Source organism: Dendrobates tinctorius, unplaced genomic scaffold (assembly GCF_039654945.1).
Source record: "Dendrobates tinctorius isolate UK_male_01 unplaced genomic scaffold, ASM3965494v1 ptg000069l, whole genome shotgun sequence".
Taxonomy (NCBI): domain Eukaryota; kingdom Metazoa; phylum Chordata; class Amphibia; order Anura; family Dendrobatidae; genus Dendrobates; species Dendrobates tinctorius.
In genome coordinates this window covers 8,939,896-8,956,021 of record NW_027361737.1, presented here as the reverse complement: position 1 = coordinate 8,956,021, position 16,126 = coordinate 8,939,896, and the positions used below count along the sequence as shown (strand labels likewise).

General features: G+C 39.8%; 1 protein-coding gene across 1 annotated transcript in view; it reads right to left on the bottom strand.

Annotated features, from left to right (window-relative positions):
- CLSTN2 (calsyntenin 2) overlaps window positions 1-16,126 on the bottom strand; it is a 1,499,677-nt gene that overhangs the window by 33,136 nt on the left and 1,450,415 nt on the right. The window contains exons 10-11 of the mRNA XM_073581085.1: window positions 4,976-5,142; window positions 2,248-2,396 (exon numbers count right to left, since the gene is read on the bottom strand). Of these exons, the coding sequence (XP_073437186.1) occupies window positions 2,248-2,396; window positions 4,976-5,142 (316 nt within the window). The remainder of the gene's footprint in view (window positions 1-2,247; window positions 2,397-4,975; window positions 5,143-16,126) is intronic.

Below are 16,126 nucleotides of genomic sequence, written 5' to 3'. Positions count from 1 at the left end.
AATGCAATTCTAGGATGTATTAGCAGAAGCATACAGTCTAGATCATGTGAAGTCATTATACCCCTCTACTCCTCTTTGGTCAGACATCATCTGGAATACTGTGTCCAGTTTTGGGCACCACATTTTAAAAAAGACATCAACAAACTGGACCAAGTTCAGAAAAGAGCAACCAGAATGGTGACCAGTCTGCAAACCCTGTCTTATGAGGAAAGGTTGCATGATTTGGGAATGTTTAGCTTGCAAAAGAGAAGACTGAAAGGAGACTTAACAACTGTCAACAAATATCTCAAGGGCTGTCACATTGTAGAAGGATCATCTTTATTCTCATTTGCACAAGGAAAGACTAGAAGCAATGGGATGAAACTGAATAGGAGGAGACACAGATTAGATATTAGAAAAAACTTTTTGACAGTTAGAGTGATCAATGAGTGGAGCAGGCTGCCATGAGAGGTGGTGAGCTCTCCTTCAATAGAAGTCTTCAAACAGAGGCTGGACAGACATCGGTCTGGGATGATTTAGGGAATCCTGCTTTGAGCAGGGGGTTGGACCAGATGGCCTAGGAGGTCCCTTCCAACTCTACGATTCTATGATTCTATAGTGTTTATAACCTGTGAACTTTTCCACATTTTTTCATGTTATACCTACAAACTTAAATATATATTATTGTGATTTGATGTGATATACCAACAAACAGTAGCTAGTATTTGTAGAAAGGAAATTATGCAAAGTTTTCTAAATATTTTAAAAATATAAATCTGAAAATTATGACAAATATTTGTATTCAGCCCCAACGAATCAATACTTTGTAGGACCACTTTTTGCCGCAATTACTGAGGCAAGTCTTTTGGGGTATGTCTCTACCAACTTTGCACATCTAGAGCCTGAATTTGCTCTGCATTTTTCTTTGCAGACTAGCTCTAGCTCACTGAGATTGGATAGAGAATGTCTGTGAACAGCAATTTTCAAGTATTGCCCCAGATTTTCAATGTAATTTAGGTCTGGACTTTGATAGGGCCATTCATAGACATGAATAAGCTTTGTTATAAACCATTCCATTGTAGCTCTAGCAGTATGTCTAGAGTTATTGTCCTGCTGGAAGGTAAGCCTATGTTCCAGTCTCAATTTTTTTTAGCTTTTAACAGGTTTTCCTCCAGTATTGCCCTGTATTTAGCTCCATTCATCTCCCCATCAACTCTGATCAGCTTCCCTATCCCTGTTGAAGAAACACATCCCCACAGCATGATGCTATCCTCACCATGTTTAACAGTGGGGATGGTGTTTTCATGGTGATCTGCAATGGTAGTTTTCCTCAATGCATAGCGCTTTGTATGTACCAACAGTTGCTACTTAGTGTTGGCATATTACACAAAATCCCAATAAAATATATTTAAGTTTGTTGATGTAATTTACAAAATTGCGGAAAAGTTTATGAGGTATGAGTAATTTTTCAAGGCACTGTAACACAGTTCATATTTGCTGTGTGTGGAATGTACTCAGCATCTGAGCCAGTTTTCACATCCACACCTGACATACGGTTTATATTAGTTAGTCCTATGGCGTGGATGTGTTAATGTCATCTTTGAAGAAAACAGATTTTAAAAGGTATAATGGTAGCGAATAACTAACGCAGAAATGCAAACGATTAAATGATCACTCTGGTCAAAATGGATCCAATAGGAGAGATGTATGACTGTCTAAAAGAGAAACTGCCTTTGTTGTCCATGGGAACTTATCACAACACAGCTTTCATTATGTAATATGTTGTTAAAAATGAAAGCTGTGCTGTGATTGGTACTAAGGACATTTAAATAAAGTAATTACACTGAGTTATGTTTAGTTTGGAGGCTGTATGGGTGGTACATGGCAAGGATTCGTTCTTTGCCAATTTCTGAACCCCTGTTTTTCACAAGCTGCCATAGTAGAAACTACACTAGGCATGATATGGTGTATACATTTTAACTGGAGTGTTCCTTTGTAGGAGTTGTCCAGTGAAGAGGAGTTATCAGGAGTTAGATATTTTATTTCCACTGGGCAATCCCTTTAAACCCAATATACATGGGTAAACAGTTCACGAGCATCGAGTGAAAACTTTTAACCTACTACCATGTCTGTGTTTATCAATATGAACATTTTTTTCACATATCACATTAATTTGAGGGGAGCAATTTGCTAATATCAACCAAATAAAAATGGATAAATGAGGGGAGAGTTATGCTCGTATATGAATTTTGCCATCATGATACTTACTGGACTTTGGATGATACCCTGATCCGTCTTTTGCCAGTGTTTGGGAACTGTCGTGAATTAATATAAGACACCTTTCTGAGAGCTTGATTAATACTTTCAATATCCTCACCTTCCATTGTAAGCATTGATTGTGAAGGGTTGAAGTGGTACTGTGGGAAAAATAGACAAACTAACAATGTGTATGTGGACAGATATAAGCAGTCAATAAAAAAGTTTTTTTTCTTACTGTTTAACTATACATTGTAAGAAAAGAAAACATATTGGCAAGAGTAACCCAAAGCCTTTCCTGTGCATCTAACTGAAAACCCCAAATACTTAGACAATACTACAGTTTTCCAATTTTCTATATTTCATACTCATAGGGTCCTAAGACATTAAAGAAGCACTCCCATCAAAATTTGTATCCTCTTAATATATTGCAATCATCATATTATATAGCGCTGTGTACTTACTGTTGTTCATTTTGCCTTTCTACCCAACTAATTCTTCTATTTCTCTATGTAGAAATAGGAAATCTATTCTCCCTGCTTTTATCATCTACCCCTTCAACTTCTGAGTCAGATGCCCCCTGCTTCTCCCTGTCAGGGACATTTGCAGTGACTTATGAATCATGCAGGGAAAATGTCCTGTTTCTACATAAAGGTTAGAGTGATTTTTAATCATGCATTGTCATAGACTTAATGGAAAAGAGAATAATTAAGTGGGTAGAAATTCAAAATGAGCAACTGTAAGCACATGGTGACATATACAGTCCTGCTCATCGTTATTGTTACCCATGAAGTTTAGTTACATAATGTGGAATATCTCCTGAAAAAAAAGAATCAAGTGAAACATTTTTTTTCTATAGAGCACTCGCATTAAATACAAAAGAGCAAGTGATAAATAATAATTTAAAGCCAAGAACAATGGGGGGGGGGGGGCAGAAAAAACTTAAGCTTGCTGTGATACTGGTTTTGGCATCCTTTACATTAAATTAGTATGGAAATACATTTTGACTCGCTTGTGGTAAATCACAAATGAGAATCACCTGTGATTAATTGTCAGTGCCCCTGTGACATGAATTAGTCAATGAATGATGACTTCAATATATTAAAAAGCCTCGTGGTAGGCACTGTTCCTTTGTCACAATGGTGAAAACAAAGGAGCTGTCTGATAACATCAGAACTACTGTTCTTAGCAAATACAAATCTTCCAATAAGGCCAGCTCCAAAGACCATTGTATCCCAGTCTCAACAGTGCACAATGTTATTAATAAGATGCCAAGCATGGTACCATCAAGCACCTCACTGGAGGTGGGAGAAAGAGGAAAATTGAAAAGAGATGCCTTCAAAGGTTGGTGTGAATGGTGGAAAAACACCACGTTAGACATCGAAAGACCGGATGGCCAAACTGGAACAGTCTGGGGTCATGGTTTCAACTTATACCATAAGCCGCACACTAAGCTAAGCAAAGCTTTATGGATGAAGGCCAAAGAACAAACCATTGCTGAAGAAAATACATAAAATGGAATGATTGATCTTTGCCAAAGAGTACCTTGACAAGCCACAATCCTTCTGGGAAAATGTTCTGTGGACAGATGAAACAAAAATAGAACTTTTTGGTAATGCAAAACAACAATCCGGGTTCAGGTTCGAGTACTTTTCTGGAACCTGAATTTAAATTTTATTTAACTGTTGGACCAAACATCCAGGGGTTCAACCAACACTAGTTCTGAAGCATAATTTGGCAGTGAGCAGTTCATTTTAGTTTATTACTCCACTAAATATGTTGTATTTTTAGAGCATTAAAAGCAAGTTTTTGCTTACTTATTCCTTGAGTTTGTAAAACTTGAAGGTCAGTTCTATCTAACTGGATAACGATCCATATTAGGTGTACCACCCTGTTCAATGTGATTAAGTATGATATTGAAGATGTCAGACTTTCAACACCCATCATGTAGAAATCTTCTGTCTTAACTTTGTTTACTTCTGAGCTTTGCTGATTTTTCTCAAGCCAAGGAACGTGTTAAGTATTAATGCAGCACATATCTGAACAAGATCTTCCAAGGCGAATCAATTAAAATGTGAAATACTGTATTATGTCTCACACAGTACGGGGCAGTAGTACAAATTTTGTCACTAAATTTAGATAGCATTGTCATAAGCAGCATTTTCTTAATGTAATCTGAGTATTACAATAACATTTAACCTATGTGTTTACAGATGATTTACCCTGCAGTCACTTATGCAGGCAGCTGAATGGACACAGAAGGACTATATCAGGTTTTAGCCTTCTGGAGGAAGAATGATGCCTTTTAGTACTTTCTTAGACATTAGTCATGTAAGAGCCGTATAAGGCTAGAAATGTGACAACTATTCTTTTCTTTTGCTCCCTATGGCTTTTAACCTGCATTCAAAATAAAGTCTAATTTTTTTTACCTATATATTATTATTATATTATTCTGTACTATACTGGACTGAATCTTTTTTCTAGCCCTTTGCACACATAAGACTTTTGGATATCTAACTCTCCCACAATACATTTAAATCTGTTTGCAAATCGAGAATGCAAATTTCTGAAAACCACATCAATATTCCATAGAGCAGGTCTATCAAGTGCTAATGATTTGTTTCCAAGAATAAAATTGTATAAGGGCACAAGTATGTCGTTCTGTATTACAGTCTTTGGGTCCAGTTTGCTCAAGCTCAAGTCACAGTTTTGAAATATTAATTTTAATCTTTCTCTTTACCTTTACACTCTGTCCAAGGTTGTCCAGTGAATTGATATCTAGTCCTTCTTTACAGGCTTGCAAGCAGGAGATCACTTTCCGACTTTCTATCTTTCCAGGGCGCAGAGTTAGACTAGCAATGCTGCCACGAAAATATTGGGCAAATTTAGGCTTTGTAATTTCACCACCTGCCGGGAATAAAGTGAGTTATTAAAGGGAAGATAAATGTATTTTTTATTTTTAGAGTCTTTAATCTGAACAACTGAGGAGCAAACTGACTGGATTAAGTTTCTTTGAATAAAATCAATGTAGACAGTACAATAAGTAAAATGCCACTTAGAGATGAGGAAATCAGTACAATTTCATGATGTGGGGGTTTTTGTAGACATAGCTTAATTAGATTATCCCCAAATGCTTAAAGGAGTTTTCTGGCACAACTCACCTCCACATTGAGAGTTGAGCAGTTCTGAGAAATTCCATCTACAGATACCTGATGCACAATTTGCAGGTATCAATCTAATAGTACGGTATTTGTGCTCAATGCGTGCTTAATGTGCATGTATCCTGCAGGTATATGTAGACAAGAGGTGTTTCCCTACAGTGGTGACACTGCATGGAAATTTAAAGTTTACTGTCAGATTTCCCAACAGATTACAGCTGTTCTTAGGGTACCATTACACTACGCAACACACCAGCAATCCCGACAATGATACGACCTGGTAAGGATCGCTGGTACATCACTAAATGGTCGCTAGTAAGCTGTCAAACAGACAAATCTACTCAGAGATGCAGCAACGATCCGGTGATCCATATAACGACCTCAACGGTCGTTGGTACCTTGTCATACAGCAGCTTTTCTGATGACTCCCACCTGCATCCCTGAGTTCTCAGTCGCCAACGAAGTCGCTCATCGGCATCAAACACAAAAATGCATGTTGGCCAGCGGGACACCAGCGATCAAAAAATGGCACAGGACATTCGAGCACGATCAGCGAGATCGCAGCGGGGGCCCGGTCACCGCTATGTTTCACATGTAGCAAAATCTCTGGCGAGGTCGCTGTTGCATCACAAAATCTGTGACGTTTCAGCAATCTCGCTAACGATCTCGCTATGTGAGATTGGGCCTTTAGTCTTTGCATGTGGACCACATCGATCATAGTCCTTTAAAGGCATTGTTCCCTTTCAAGTAAAGACCCCATCACACATAGCGAGATCGCTAGCGAGATCGCTGATTTTGTGACTCATCAGCAATCTCACCAGCTATCTCGCTGTGTGTAACACACATCAGCGACCGGGTCCCCCGCCGGGTATCGCTGATCGTGCAGGAATGTCTTGGGCCATCTTTTGGTCATTGGTCTCCCGCTGGCCAGCGCGCATTGCTGCGTGTGGCAGTGGGAGACCGACAATCAGTGAGCTCCCAGCGCTGTAAGCAGATGCTGGGTGCTAGTATCTAAGGTAAATATCGGGTAACTAAGCGCACTCGTCACTTAGTTACCCACTGTGTACCTTAGATACCTGAGTGCTCGCGCTAGGACGCTGGTATCCAAGGTAAAGAGTGGGTAACTAAGTGCCGTGAGTGCTTAGTTACCCGATATTAACCTTAGATTCCAGCATCCTAGTGCGAGCACGCAGGTATCTAAGGTACACAGCGGGTAATTAAGTGACGCGCGCTCTTAGTTACCCGATATTTACCTTAGATACCAGCGTCCTCGCTGGTCCTGATCGCTGGTGAAGCTGCCTGTTTGGCAGCTCATCAGTGATCATGTAGCAAGGCACCAGCGATCCTGACAAGGTTGTATCGTTGTCGGGATCGCTGGTGCATCGTTTAGGCTTCTTTCACACATCCGGCTTTGCGTCTCCGGCGCCGTGCGACGAAAAGCCGTAGGGGCGGATCCGGGATGTGCCGGAGACACCGGATGCCTGTGTGGCTGGATACGGTGGCGCCCACATTTAAAAGAGCAGCGCGAGACTCATAGTCTCCGTGCATGTGCTCTGAGAAAAACCGGTCCGGCGCTGTCAAAAAACGTTGCAGCGAACGTTTTTTGCAGACGCCGGACAGCTACTTTTTGCTGCATCCGGCAAAAAACAGATGCGCCGCATACCCATCCGGCACCGTGCGGCGACAATACAAATCTATGGGACAAAACCGGATCCGGTTGTTCCAAATTTCGCCGCATCATGCCGGATTCAAAAAGCCGGATGTGTGAAAACAGCCTTAGTGTGATGGAGCCTTTAGTTTCTACCCTGGCTGAAATTTGTTATAAAATAACAAACCACACTGTACTCACCTTGGACCAAGCCCACTGCCAAGTAAAATACAGAGAATATTAGGAATGAAGAACTGTGTATGCAGCGATTTATCCATCTTGAATCTGTATAGGAGTCTCTAGATGGTGCTTTATAGGTGGAGTGGGTGAATGGTGTGAGCTGAGGGACAGCTCTGTCTCATGGGAAACGTAATATAATGTCACAGAGGGAGAGCTGACAGGATGTTCAGCAAATATATACTAACAAACCACAAGGAAAGTAGCAGGTAGTTGAAAGAGATCTAAAAAAAAATCTAAGGCATTACAAATTGTGGGATTCAATACAGAAAAGCCAGATCATTTTTTTCTACTATTTTTGTGCTAAAAAAACAACTTTAAGCTCCTCATGGAGCATGGTGCATGGTTTGAATTAAGTCCTGGAAAATCATCTGGTCTATGCAGTATGTTGACTTGTGCATGTCCAGAAGGACACTACTACCCTGTGGTTAACCATTTCCTCATTACACATTTCAGTTTATATATATCGCTGCTATTAACCATTTTCTTTATGAAAGTTACCAGATGGCATTAACTTTTCTGTTATAGATGTGGTTAATGGTCGCCTTGCTGGAAGATACCAGTCTGAATTCCTTTGATTAGCTGCAACCCATGCTGGAAGATACCATTTTCTTAAATAATTACAGTTCCCATTTATATTTGGACACCTACCTCTGTTTGATCTGCACCATATGTTTCTTTGTTTGTCTCGATATGACCTGTACAGCTTAGAGAATTAACCTTACTAGGTGAGGCCTTAACATAGTTGACCTTGCATTTGTCTTATCTTTAACCAACATTTTATATTAAAATTTTTTTTTTACTAGTATTAATATTGAACTGTATAGACATACCAACATTTGTAAACAATGGATATGCAATGTACTCGGCGAGGATGTCCCAAAAAGTCTCCCTATTCAGTGGTTAATTTTACTAACTTATCTGGCACCATTAATGCAACAGTGCTTTACATACATTATCGGCACTGTCCCTATTGGGGCTCACAATCTAGATTCCCTATCAGTATGTCTTTAGCGTGTGGGAGGAAACCCACACAAACACAGGGAGAACATGCAAACTTTTTGCAGATGTTGTACTTGGTGTGATTTGAACCCAGGACCCCAGTGTAGGAATGAAAGCGCTGAGATGAAAAGAAATGGGTGCCGTGCTGTAGTGTAACCATTAGAGGGCAGTGGGGAGCATAGGAGAAAGTGGTTATGTAACTGCCAGGGGTCAAGGTCACTGCCATTGGTTAAGATTAACTGTCAAGTGATAGTGGGCGGAGCTACCAGGGCTGGTAGTATAAAGGCTGAGGGAAGGTTCTAGAGGTTACAGTCAGCCAGGGGAGCTCATGAGATAGGAGGGTCTGCCGTAGAGAGAAAGATGGTAGAAGACCCTCAGAGAGTAACTGACAGTGGAGACGGTCACAGTAGGTGGCCCAAAGGACAGTAGCGGCAGACAGAGACGGTCTGAGAGTATTAAGTGACAGTGTACTTTGAATGGTGAAGTGCTGTGGTGAAATTGCCTAGGGCAGCCACAGTGGGAAGAGCCACAAAGGACACCACGACGGTGAAACAAAGAAAGTGAAGGTACCCAGGTCTGAGTAAAAAAGGAAATGCGAAATTCCTGTAGCGAAGTGAGGAAGTCGTCAAAAAGGCGGCGAATAAACACGGACCTGTTGAACTCAATTTCTGTCTCAGTCTCCAGTCTGTCGGCGTCAAGAAGTGGGTCACCCCCCAGTCCTGTTGGATCAGCACCACCTCAGCACTCCCTCCCTCACCAATCCTACAGCTGCATGTATTTCTATGCAGCCGCAGCTCCTGTCCTGAGTGCCTGTGGTAGCGACGGGTGATGATGCCAGAGACTCGTGTGAGTTTCTCGCATCACACATGGTAGCGTGATACCGGCCTTATGCTGTAAGTAGAAAGTGTCTACTAGCTATATCCATTAGTGATGAGCGAGTATATTCGTTACTCGAGATTTCCCGAGCATGTTCGGGTGATCTCCGAGTTTTTGGATGTGCTCGGAGATTTAGTTTCTGTCGCCGTAGCTGCATGATTTGGGGCTGCTAGACAGCCTGAGTACACGTGGGAATTTCCTAACAAACAGGCAATCCTCACATGTATTTAGGCTGTCTAGCAGTCGCAAATTATGCAACTACGGCGACAGAAACTAATTCTCAGAGCACATCCAAATACTCGGAGATCACCCGAGCATGCTCGGGAAATGTCAAGTAGCGAATGTAATCGCTCATCATTAATGTCCATGTGTCAAGTGTCTACTAGCTATGTTCACTAAGTACTGTATCTTGGGCTTCCTATGCAATTAAAGGAATAGATCTTTATTTTAATTGATATAAATAATAGGTTGCAGTCAATGTATCATTTATTATATTAACTGGAGTTGACAGGTATTTTATTCTGCAGTGCCACATTAATGCAAACATCTGCCTGTCTTTAAGTAGTATTTATGGCATAACAGGAACTTTCTTGTTATAAATGGATGCTGTCATTATGACAAATCTAGTAAATAAGAAAATTATAATATCTCTTTTATGCATAACCTTTCTGTCAACATCAAACTTTCTCTGCATATTACTGTAAGAATACACTCCGATTGTTTTTATCTACAAAAATGGCAAACTCTACTTGTGGAGAAGATAAATGTCCACATTATCTCAGAATATATTAGGGTCCTGTCAGTTGATTATAGGAGATTTTGGTGATTAAAGCATCCAAGTAGTCATATCGTTGTGATAAAAGCATTATCTATAGAGCAGAATGATTTAGTTTATGATCCTGATTTCAGTATCCGTGTTATTACAGGATACGTTATGGATCTACTATGTCAGCTTTTCACACCAGTGAAGCTTTGACTTGTCTTGTGTTGATGGTAAACTCATTAATTTTATATTTAATGGGTTGTCGCCATTTTATATCTTGCCTCTCAGCCGCTGTGAATAAACAATTTTCTTAATAGTGTATGCTGATGACTAAAAGGGGTAACAATGTTTTGAACTTTTGACTTTCAGGCTCCATCTGTTACCATTTTTTTACTAGTTTGAACATGAGACTACTATCATCTTATAGACAACTGAGGTAATTGGTAGGATGAATATAGGCCATTACAGACAAGGTTAAGTTTCAAAAAGGTAGCAAAAAATTCATTTAAATACTATGGATATCTACATATACTTACACAGATATTTTTTTATCATTTATTTACTCCTCAAAAATGCAAACTTACGCTACTTTTTAAATGTTCTTTATCAAAAATATTCTATCATTTTGCTGCTTTTAGAATGTCTATGTATTTTATCTACCCGAGTGGTATGCAAAAATGTTATACATCCACCAGACCTTCAGTTTCTACTTCTGACGCCACCTTGACATCTCTCAGTGAGATATATAGCTGAAAAGAGAGGAATGGGGCAGGAATGGACATTTCACTGGCACCACCTGTTTGACTGCACAGGCACCCAATAGGTAAGGGGGCCTAGTTCCACCTCCAAAGCATATGGAATTTGGCATTATGATAACCTATTGGGCTGCAAAGGGCTCATATACTGTTCTTGCACTGGGACCCTCTCCTGACTGTGTCTGCCAGTGAAGGAGGAGTTTATACAGATGTCCACAGAATGGAGGTAGGAGAACGTATATTAGGAAGGATACACAAAACAAGTTATAGAAAAAGAGAAAAACGCCTGAAGAGGAAAGACACATGTCATTAAAACTATGATGAGATATTTGCTTATGAAGACCACAGTAGCCGAGGTTCTCACAGACCTCACGTCCAGCCTTTGTTCTGGGGAGGAACACTCCCACAAGGGAAAAATCTGAAACTGGGATAAAACTTTAAACTGAATAAAAGGAATCTAAAAAGCACTAAGCACAGCGCATTGCAGACTGGAACTACTGTAAGTGCAGGGTTATTAACTAAAGGTGTCAAAATAATATTTTCCATGTCAAAGGTGTCCTTAGTTTTTAAGAGCTATTACATAAGGCAGTGTGATATTTTTACTTTTACTGAGATACAGTATTTGTTCTTCTGGTATAGATCCTCCTACAACACAAGTTCCAGTATTCCAGCGAGTCATCATCTACAATATCTGATAATCTGGTACTCGTCTCCACCACATAGTTAATCTCACAAAAAGATGCAGAAGATTAAAATTAATTAATCAACATTTTTCTAGCTTAGTAGAATATTATATGATAATATTTTTATTTATTTTGGATCGTAGTTTGTTTTGCTAGGATTTTCTAAAACCAAGAAATCAAATAAAACAAGAACTACAGTGTCAAGTTTCATTGATAATAAATTAAAAAAAAAGTTTTGTTGTATTTTTATGTTCACTCAGGTTGCAAGCTTGATTATCTGCTGTGCATTCTTTATTTTTTAGATTACATTATATGTTAAATTATATGGATGTCTTAGTAAATATTATGTACCAACTGACCTTAGCTCTCTCTTAATGGCAGCCTGGCATAAAACCCTGGGCACTTTTTAGTTTTAGGATAATTGATTCTTTGTTAGCTATAAAAGTGTTATATTGTTTGTATTCAGAAATACATAACATTCATGTAAATTTGGTATATTGAATAATATTATGTATATAACCTTATCTAACAGCAGTTTTGTAAGATCAGGTCTTTGCTCCTATTTACTTATTTACTAGGAATCTTTACTAGCAATTTTCACAGGTTCAGAAGGCGAGAATATTGCTTTATCAACAGATGCTTGACCAGATGTGAGATATACAATATCCAGCAACATATTCCATACAATGTCAAACCTAGCACATGGAGAATGTGGCCATGTGTATCTGTAAATTGTTAGCACTACTCATATACAGTATTGTGTCAAAATATATCTTTATTACACCAATATAATATTGCATTTGGCCTGTCACAATGTTGGTTGATGGGGTTCTTGGACAATGAGAAAAATTCTTAAACATGAAGTTTTAACCACTTTCCGACCTTGATCGTACTCGGTCGGCTGGTACTTACCGGCCTTAGATGTATTGAGTACGTCCAGTCGATTTTCCGCACACATAGGCTTTGCATGTGCAATCTCAGTCCGGGTAGTGGTGGTGAAACTTTAACCCCCTAAATGCTGTGATCCCAGCATTTAGCAAGCAGGCAGATGGTAGAAAGCCACTCTGCCCTTGGACCCGTTGTCATCATGACAACATCCGGCTACGACAAGCCCCTCAGACCATGCATGTCTCAGGGGTTTGTGTCAGTGCAGCACTGACAGCTATACTTCATTGCAAACAATGAGGCCTGTTTCACATGTCTGTTTTTTTTTGGAACCAGAAAAGAATGGTGCCAGAGATGTCAGTGTCCATGTGTTTTTGTGTGTAATACTTGCGGCACACATGTGGCTACCGTGTGCTGCATCTGTACCCCACGCAATGGTGCCTGAGATGCAACAGTACAGTAAGCACTGTTCCCTGGCACCAGGTGCTGAACACCGCTCTCATCATTCTACCCTGCTCTGTCGGCAATCAGCTGGGGTATTTCCTTCTTATGTAGGTGTGTGTATCAAATCACTGACAAACTGAAACAGGTTTTGCTTAAGAATTTCCCTGTATTTTGCACCATCCAACTTCCCATCAACTCAGATCATTTTTCCCTATCCCTGCTGCTGAAAAACATCCCCACAGCATGATGCTGCCACCACCATGTTTTACTATAGGGATGGTATTCTTGGGGTGATGAGCTGCGTTTATTTGGCACCAGACGAAACTTTTAACTTGGTGGCCAAAAAGTTAAATTTTGGTATCATTTGACCACGGCACCTTCCTTCATACATTTGGACAGTATCCCACAGGTATTCTGGCAAACTAAAAATGAGCCTTACATTTTTTCTGTGCAACTAAAGGTTTTTTTTCTGCCTACTGTTCAATAAAGGCCACCTCTATGGATTGTAGAGCTTATTGTGGTCCTATCGACAGATACTCCAGTTTCTGCTTGGGAACTCGGGCTGAGAGTTTTGGTGGGTGGCCCCCTCTTATCAGGTTTGTTGTGGTACTATTTTCTTTCCATTTGATAATGGATTAGATGGTGCTCTGGGGGATCATCAGAGATTGTAATTTTTTTTATAACTCACTTGTTTGGAAATATCTTTGGTGTTCATGGTGTTTTTTTGGTTAGGGCTACCTGGTATTGCAGCCTCTGTGGCCTTTCAGTACAGGTGTGTATGTACAGTACTGACAGACATGTGACACTTAGATTGCACACAGGTGGACTTCCTTTCACTAAGCATGTGACTTGTGAAGATAATTGCTTGCACCAGAATTTTTTTTAGGGGCTTCATAAGAAAGGGAGTAAATACATTTGCACATGTCAAATTTTGGCTATTTAATTCCATAAATTTTGTTTATCCCTATATACTGTATTTCTCACATTACTTCACCAACTTAGACTATTTAGTGTTGATGCATCACACAAAAATTGGATTATAAAATATTTAAAATGGGGATAAAAGTGCCCTGTCAAGAATAAAAGTTCCCCGTTCCTCCGATCGATGCAGTTTCTACCGATCAATAAATTATCATCTACTTATCCTGTGGATCGGTAATGACTTGTTTTCACCAAAGAACACCTTTAATGTAAACTACCATAATTGTGCATTCCAGTTATAGTATGTGCCTTGTAGATGTGCAGGAGCCTGCTGTGTTTTACAGTCGATGCTCCACTATAATGGGGATAACAGGTATTTGCATATAGCTGTAGGGGTGAGCCTCTAGGGTCAATTCTTCCTGTGGGTCCCAGACATCCCATTCGGGTTCTGGATGCACATAAGATAACATCTGAGGGAAAAAAAACAGTCTGTTTTTCATGGGTGGTAAATTTCACATAGATGTATGAATATAGCCTTACATTGCAGGACCAGTCCTTCTATGAGGAAGCCCGCAGCCGTCTGCAGCTCCATACGCTTGTGTGAAACTAGCCTAACAGGGTGTGAAAAAATGTTGCTGCTCTCCTGTCAGACTGAAATGCTACTGACAGGCTAGATGGCAGGCCAGTTGCAGCAACTCAAACAGTGGTGTGATTATCGTGGGCCTGAGGTGCACTGGGTCTCCTATTGCCAGGGTTGATGTGCCTCCATGGACGCACATCCAGTTGAAAGGTATTGGTGTGCAGAAGGAGACTGACTCCCCATCTAGCAATAGAGTGCGTGCAATCAGAGGCCAGCAGCTGATGTTGATGGGTGTACCCAGGCAGCACAATCATGTCACTGAATTACACTGCTTGTACCAAACAACAAAGGATAAAGAATGAGCTGCTTGTCAATTGAGTGTAAAAGGAATGTTTTTTTTAATTATATGAGAAGGGTATCAAAATAGGGAGCTTTGGAATTATGTGGCAGATAGAATGGTGGACATTACTATGTATTAGGGCCACAATGGAGGACTTAATCACACACTGGGGGCCAGAATGTGCGCTATTATACTGTATGGGGGCTACACTGGGGGACATTGCACTATATAGGGGCTAGACAGGAGGACATTTTACTGTATAGTGGCCTCAAAGGGGGAAATTATACTGTATGGTGTGTATAATGGGGAACACAGTACAATATGAGGGGTTCCTGAAGGTGACATTACACTCAGGACCTCCTTCTGCACATATTACCCTTAATATGCTGTGGCACTGCCTACCCTCAATGACACGCCTTAATAAGAGTCTTGTGCCACTAATCATGCCTTGGTTGCCACCCCATTAGTTGCATGCAAACTGTCAATATGAATCTTTAAATATTATATCACTTAACTTGGTGTCTGGAGCTCATTATTTTATAATAAAGGCAGGATATTCCTTGATTACTATATGAGAGTAGGGGGTGAGGAGACTTATTAAAAGCCCAAGATGGTTAGTATAATAAGCCTCCTGTTATTTTGGACTGTGTGTTTTTTCTACTTTTTCTCACATGCGAAAAAAATTGATGGAGACTTTCCAAGCTTCTCTAATCAGGGAGTGAAAAATGGACTGAACTAGGACATAAGTGAGATGCCATCAGTGCGCTGTCTGAGTTTTCACAAACCCATAGACTTGCATAGATGAATATAAAGCATGAATAGGATAAAAGTGGACATGGCTCAATATTTTGCAGTCAATTGGTGGTTAAAAAAACAGACAGGTAAACAGCACCATAGTACAGGGTGGGCCATGTATATGGATACATCTAAATAAAATGGGAATGGTTTGTGATATCAACTTCCCGTTTGTGGCACATTAGTATATGAGAGGGGGGAAACTTTTCAAGATGGGTGGTGACCACGGTGGCCCTTTTGAGGTCGGCCAGTTTGGATCCAACTTTATTTTTTCAATGGGAAGAGGGTCATGTGACACATCAAACTTATTGAGAATTTCACAACAAAAACAATGGTGTGCTTGGTTTTAACGTAACTTTATTGATAAGGACTTCACAATAAATGTGATTTAAAACAAAAAAAACATACTAATAAGTAATCTGATTTCACATGGCTTTGAACTGTTCACCAGAATATGTTAAACATAAATGGTCAGTGCCTGGTATAAACCTACAGTCTGAAAGGATTATTACTAGATATACAGGTAAAAGGTAAATTTATTGAGAAGCTTACTTTATTAAAAATATTGTGAAAAGATAAAAAGGGACTATAGTGATAAGGACTTCACAATAGATGCAATTTAAAACAAAAAAAAAGATACTAAATAAGTAATCTGATTTCACATGAAAGACCACAGGCTTTGAACTGTTCACCAGAATACGTTAAGCATAAATGGTCAGTGCCTGGCATAAACCTACAGTCCAAAAGGATTATTACTAGATCTACAGGATAAGGTATTATTTCCACTGTCACCTTCAAAGTAGC